The sequence below is a fragment of the Nyctereutes procyonoides genome, unplaced genomic scaffold (genome assembly GCF_905146905.1).
Source record: "Nyctereutes procyonoides isolate TBG_1078 unplaced genomic scaffold, NYPRO_anot_genome, whole genome shotgun sequence".
NCBI classification, from domain to species: Eukaryota; Metazoa; Chordata; class Mammalia; order Carnivora; family Canidae; genus Nyctereutes; species Nyctereutes procyonoides.
In genome coordinates, this window is record NW_026575030.1 from 35,986,967 (window position 1) to 35,994,106 (window position 7,140).

The 7,140-nt window shown below is 39.1% G+C and overlaps 1 protein-coding gene across 1 annotated transcript; it reads right to left on the minus strand.

Annotated features, from left to right (window-relative positions):
- Positions 1–233: 233 nt before the first annotated feature.
- HHLA2 (HERV-H LTR-associating 2) lies at positions 234–6,784 on the minus strand. Its single transcript, XM_055316033.1, is given in 7 exon segments — positions 234–319; positions 1,652–1,709; positions 1,711–1,914; positions 1,917–1,981; positions 4,330–4,344; positions 4,347–4,559; positions 6,721–6,784. Coding segments are annotated over 7 exon segments (705 nt in total).
- Between the last annotated feature and the right edge of the window lie 356 nt (positions 6,785–7,140).

A 7,140-nucleotide genomic window follows, 5' to 3' on the forward strand; every position in this document is an offset into this window, starting at 1 on the left:
ATTCTGAAATTGTATACCTACGTAAAGAGTGAGCAATTCAAGTAAAAATGTTGACTTTTGAAGTGTTTTCATATGCATATTTTTCCTCCTGAAGAAAATCGTGCAAGGTATAGAATTTTCTTAATTTATTCATGACCCCCACTTCCCCCCACCACAAAGAGATTTGCCCAACATCACATAAGTGATTCAACAGCAAAATTTAGCAAGAATTATTCAGTTCCATGCAACCTTTATCAAGTAGATCCAGATTCTAGGAATCCTAACTCCCCCCCGCCCCCGCCGCCAGGCTGGGCTTCCTTTTCAAATGTTACAGCATATCCTGGCAAAACAACAAGTAGAAAATTATGATTCAGAATAGAAAACCAAATTTCTTTGAAAGAGTAATGTCTAGGATATTAGTGTTTGCCCTCTTTTCTGCCCTGCTTGGGTAACTCCTGCTACACGCCTCTTCCTGAGGGGAAGTGTGGGCAGACCCTCCTCCAGTCTCAACGGGCCAGGGTTTACTTGGGGATGGGAGGTTCTAAAAAGCTGCTTTTGTCGGAGATGGAATGTCCTGATGCTTTGTGTTTTGTGTAAACTAAAAATGAAATCCCTGGTTAGAAAGATGGGTCATATGTGGTCTTTAGAGCATATCTTCCAGGGTTTTTTTCCTACTCTCCAAAGAAAATCCAACATGAGGCAACATTTGAAAAGTGGAATGTAAGCTTATCTATGTTTTATATAAAACTAACATTCTCATTTGGGAGAAAAATAGGAGCTGCAAATGCACCCCAGTTTTCAGCACTCTCATAATGACAGCTCTACACAAAGGGAGTATCATCCCTCAGTGTCTAGAAGCTGCTATTTGAAGACCACTTGACCTTGACCTCAAGACAACAAGGTGTTCTTATCTCCAAATCTTACTACATAGAATCACTAAACCTCCAAATCTGTTATTCCTCCTAATTTTCACAACTAGAATGATAGAAACGTTTTTAAAACCTATGTTTCATTGACTCAAATATCTTTGTCCCATGATATTAAATTGATAGCTTAAGGGTAAAAGGATCAAACAGCCCACCTAGAAAGTCGACTCCATGGGTACACATGCCATGACTCTATAGAGAATGGACTAGAGATATTTTAAAGAGTTTTGGCAGTTAGCTATCACTAGAGGTAAAAAAAAAAATGAGCTAAATCAGGTGTACACTTAGTGCTTCCGATGTCCTTTGGTGATTGTTTCCACGAAATTCACAGACCATGCTTCCCCAGCATCTTCCAGAGCCCCAATTCTAACTTCTCACTGTGCCTGAAGCCTCAACTCCCCAAACCCCAGGCCCAAAAGCACATGTTAGGCACAGCAGTAAGCAGGAATTCAAGATGCTTAGGCTACAGAGTCACCAAATCATGTAGGTTCCCTCTTTGTTTCTGATGCCCTGAAATCATGAAAAAGAAATCTTATGAGAGTAATTTTTTTTTCCAATGCAGGACTTTTGTGTATCTGAAAGAAAGAGACTGTCTGTCGTCTTGACCAAAAGTATCCCTATAGATGACATTTGCAGAAATACTAATAAAAATTATTCTTTAAATGCCAACCTATTTTCCCTGTTTGATATTCACAATCTCTATTGCTATAGCCAAAACCAATTATCCAACTCTACTTGTATCTTACCTACTACATGCAGCGTTTGGATGGTGAGTAAGCTATATTTGCTTGAAGAAATATTGCATTAAGTATTCCCCATTGTCTGAAAGACTAAGATCCTTCAAAGTCAAAGAAAAGTCACTCCGGTTTATTTGCTCTTTATTCCAGGAGATGCAGCGTTCATACATAGTTATATTTCATGAGGAGCTCTGAAAGTAAGCCAGGATGGAGGAGGTCTCTTTTTCTACTTTAGACCAACTGGCTATGAAATCATGATTCAGTCAAAAAAAAAAAAAATACTGTTTGCAAGTTCACATGATAGTGAAACATTTTCACTTTGCATTTTATGAAGGTCATCTAAAAACAGGGTAGAAAAGGAAACATCAATGAAAATACAATTTTCGAATGAATTTTCTAAGCTACACTTAGAAATGCTTTGAGAAATATCTTTGGAAATGTGTTTCTTGAAAGAAGCTGTGACACCACCATTTTAACACTGCCCAGTGATTAAGTTTAGACCTTCAAGGAGGCCTAACCCTGGGCCAGCTAGTGAGGTGACATTCCTGCTTTCTAACTCCTACAGCCTGACAGTGAGCACTCAAGAATGTTGCTACCAGTTACTAGGCTTTTGAATTCAATGTTCTTTTTTTTTATTGACCTTTCGAATGCTGGTATTCCCCAGGACCCCAACCCCCCCCCCCGCCCCGCCCCGCTCCTTGTCATTCTACTTACTCTCTAGTAGTCCCTGTTACTTGTATGGTCTCTACCTCTTAACCACTTTCTGCACAGTCTATTTTCCTGCACATTACTAATATATTTCCAACTGTACAGGTGAGCCCCCCTGGGCTGAGCTCCATTAGAGGGGGCACTCTGTTGGATTTTCTCGTCTGGCCCCTCCAGATCCAGCTCCATCTGGTTCTTCTTGTTCCGCAGTTATGGTAGCTGACCTCTGTGGATTACTGTGAATTCTTCTCCCTAAGCTCTAGACTCACTCGCTTCACACTCCACTTGCAAAAGAGTGATGCCAAAGCAAGCCACTCTAAGATGCAAGTCCAAGCCTCTCTGATGCCTCAAAAATCCTTCTTTGGCTCCATACCACCTGTGCAATTCTGATCAAGTGCCTTAACCGACATCAGGCCTTCCATATAGTTTTCCACTCCATCTCCAGGCTTATCTCTTATAACTTGAGCTTCACCCTCTACCACTTACACTTCTACAAATTCAGGCAATATTTACTCCTCTGTTCTGTTGTGTGTTTTTTTAAACTGGAATGCCTATGTTCGCTGAAAATCCTACTATTCTTTTAAACTTCTGCGCTTTTGCAGCCTCCTTAGGCATATATCCTCTAACAACCCCATTTATAGCCAACCATAGTGAACAGAATTAATTGCTCCCTTTCTATGCTGCCTTCCTAGTTTAATTTTTAAATGTTTGTACTATATGCTGTGGATCCAGAAATGAGTAAGTGTCCACATTCTTAAGTTCATAGTCTGAGAGCAACAAACTTGGCATATAATAAATACTCAACAAGACAACATAGCACTGAGCATAAGGAACCATGGATACTTCTGGATACTCAATTCTGAATAAATATGAGAAAACACGATTTTCCATAGAAAAAATTACCATTTAACATGAACATTTAATGCATTAACACTTTTCCATGTTTCTATTGCTGCCTAGACAAGTGAACACTGGGCATCCAGGCCTTCGACGCTGAAATTACATAAAGGTGATGAATTACTCATAATTTAGGGTCTTCTTGGCAAGCACTTTGAGAATATGAACCTCAGGAAAAGAGGCCAAAAAGGATAGTTGACCTCCAATTTCTCCATATAATGGGGGTTTACTAAAATATTTTGCTTTGCTTCTAAAATATAAAACATTTTTCCTTGAAATTAGATGAGATGTCAAATTAATTTTTCCTCTTAATCTTAAATGGTAGGATGTAAATGGAGAGATTGATCAAAACTTCAGGGGATCCCTGGGTGGCGCAGTGGTTTAGCGCCTGCCTTTGGCACAGGGCGTGATCCTGGAGACCCGGGATCGAATCCCACGTCAGGCTCCCTGCATGGAGCCTGCTTCTCCCTCTGCCTGTGTCTCTGTCTCTGCCTCTCTCTCTCTCTCTATGTCTATCATAAATAAATAAATCTTAAAAAAAAAACACTTCAAATAAATGAGAGGAAGGAGTGTTGAAAACTGCTCATGCTATGATTGAGTTGTTGATAAAGCTTAATGGGCTAATACTATGTAAAGAGAATAAACAGAAGCAATAATAAGAACTAATTTTTGTTTAGTTGAAAGAATGGCAACCATCACAGATTGTGACCTAATAGGCAAGCTTTCTTCTCACATCTTTTGAAATACAATGCAGGTAGGAAATCCTATTTAGAAGATGAATCATAGAGAATAATATTCATGAATAGATCTGCTACTTCCCATTTCACATATGTTTTCCTTCAACTCAAACACCTAATAGGTAGGAATTACTTCCATCTTCCCAGTGAGGAGCTTGTGCTCAGAAATAAGAATGAGTGCTTAAGGGAACATAGCCAGTAAATATTAGACATGGGACTGCAATCTCGGTCTTCTTACTGATGCAGATGCATTTTCTTTCTTTTGTGTTCCATTATTTCCCTGTAAGTCAATCTTCATTTCCTCTCAACCTCTGACATAGCACATGCACACAGCCTGACGAAGCCTACCTCTCATTGTCCATCCCCCATCCATGTTTATTCCAGCAATGAGTTTTCAATGGTACATTTATAAGATAAATTTGATTCTGTAATTTTTATCATATTATCAACATAAAAAAGACTTAAAGATTCAATTTCTCCCATATTGCTTTCAGAGATGGGTGTATTGTCCATTTTCCATGTGATAAGTGGATGAGGATAAACACTTAACATACCACACATCAAGAAGCTGTGTTCCTCTTTTCATAATCCCAGGTGTGACGAAAGCTAGAAGGGAGAGAGGAAGACATATGAGGGACTGTCATAAGCTTCTTTTTAAGCCATCTGTGCAGAACACTTATTATTTTAACATTCATGAAATGAAAAGCTGGGATCCCTGGGTGGCGCAGCGGTTTGGCGCCTGCCTTTGGCTCAGGGCGCGATCCTGGAGACCCAGGATCGAATCCCATATCGGGCTCCCGGTGCATGGAGCCTGCTTCTCCCTCTGCCTGTGTCTCTGTCTCTCTCTCTCTCTGTGTGTGTGTGTGAATATCATAAATAAATAAATAAATTTAAAAAAAAAATGAAATGAAAAGCTAAGCTTTATGAGCAAAAGTTGGCATTTACTAAAGGAAAATCAAAACAAAAGCTCTCTAGAAACTTAAGATATAGTGTGGATTACCTACAAGTTTAGGCTTACTTTCAAATGAACAAGGAAGAATTACGTCTTTACCAAGTCTTCCAAGGACTATTTGCTTTTCATCAGTACTAACAAGATTGGGGGGAGCTAAAAGGAATGTATCTAAAAAATCAAGAGCAGTTATGATGAGAATTAGTGATGGGTGCTTATCAAGGGCTCTATCAGAATAACTTAGCAGAACTATCCTGGGTCAGCAGCCTGGTCACTTACAGACCACACTTATCAAGAACCCTTGGTAGTCTGATTACTAGGAACAACCCACACAACTTGTGTTAGAATTTCTGCAACTGTATTTTATGGACACAACAGATCCCTGTTGATTTTTATTCCCTGAGCACATTCACTTCTAACATCTACTACAATAACAAATTAGTTTATCCAGCTAACTAGAGTCAGCAGGCCGACAATAATAAAACAAATTTGACTTGGTTTCATTAGGAAATATTTGGAATATGTAGAAGACAATACTGGATTCAGGAATCTGCTAGGAATATGCAGACATTAGCCTCAAGCAAGGGAGCACATGAGCAGGAGTCCAAAAAGGGGAGGTGGAGGGACTCATTTATTTTGCCTTTAGGACATCTCTCAAGATATCCTACAAGTCAACTGAAATATAGTTAAGGAATATTATTCTGGATATAAATCTAGAAGTCTAATAATCCTGAGATATATATACACATATATATTTATAATTTATATATAGTTTTTTACTATTAACTTCAGAATTTTAAAGATTTTATTTATTCCTGAGACACACAGAGAGAAGCAGACATAGGCAGAGGGAGAAGCAGGCTCCCCACAGAGAACCCGATGTGGGACTCCCCAGACAGGGATCGTGCCCTGAGCCAAAGGCAGACGCTCAACTGCTGAGCCACCCAGGTATTGTCCCTTCAGAATTTTGAAAAGCAGATGGATTCATCACAATCAAGGTTTTTGCAAAGAAAATATACTTAACCATTTCATAATCCTTGAAGGTAGCCTCCAGTTTCTTTGGCCAATTCACAAAACATTTTAAATATTGTGTACCCAATCTATGGATTTTAGAATATTAGGAGTACAAAGGATCTTATCTTACAGATGATGGAGGAAACTAGACCACCCAAGATGGGAGAATTGAGTGCCCATGTGGCCTTGTCACAGTCTTTTTCCTCCACTTCCTTCTCTGAGCCTCTTTCCACTATGCTATGTCCCACTTCTCTCCCTCAGAGGGATTTAGTTTATTTCTGTACAAAGAACTAGAGGGATGGAGTATTATAGTGAGAGAAAGACACAGAAAAGTGGGGCCGGGGTGGGGTGGGGGAGTGTTTTTTGTCAATTTCCCTAATTGCTCTACTAAACACCTCTTATATTCCCCTGGATAATTAAAAAGGCTCATCACAGGACCAAGCAAAGTGGATAATGCCTTCTGTTAAGTGTTAAGTACCAACCTTACAGTTGGAAAAAAAAAAATCAATCACCAATCAATCAAACTTGCCTTTCTAGTGATTTTATATCTGGTAGCAGGTAACAGATTAGAAAAAGCCTTAGAGTAGACAGGAGAAAATATCATTTTTAATCTTCATGCAGGACCTCCAGTCTGTTTTCCTGTTTCTCATTAAATGATCTTTTAGAAAAGTTCACAATACTATGGCTACAGAGGAAACTGCTACCTTGCATTGTGTGCTCGTCTTATCTAGTGGTACAAACAACTAATACCTGGGTGTAATTATAAAGGAACTCACCCTGAAATCCACTTAGAGATGGTACAAGAATGAGGATGACAGACAGCCCTGCCTGTGCCTTCATGTCTTGTGGAGATCATACTAGTTATAATATCAAAGACAAGCAAAATGTGCATATTACAGATTTCAAATGCAAACAAAAAAAAAACGAAAGAGTATCTGACTATAGGAGATCAGTTAAATAAACTCCACATCCACACAAATCATTCTGCAGCCATTAAAGATGATATTGTAATAGATGGTTCAATGGCATGGAAAGAAGTTCTTAATGTTATAGGAGAAAACCCAGATTACAAGGTAACATGTAAGTAGCACAGTCCCTTTGTAAAAGCACACACATTTCTGTACATCAGAGACAGACATATCACTAACTATACACTAGGATGTTAACTCTGCAGAGCAGATTTCGCATCTAAGGCA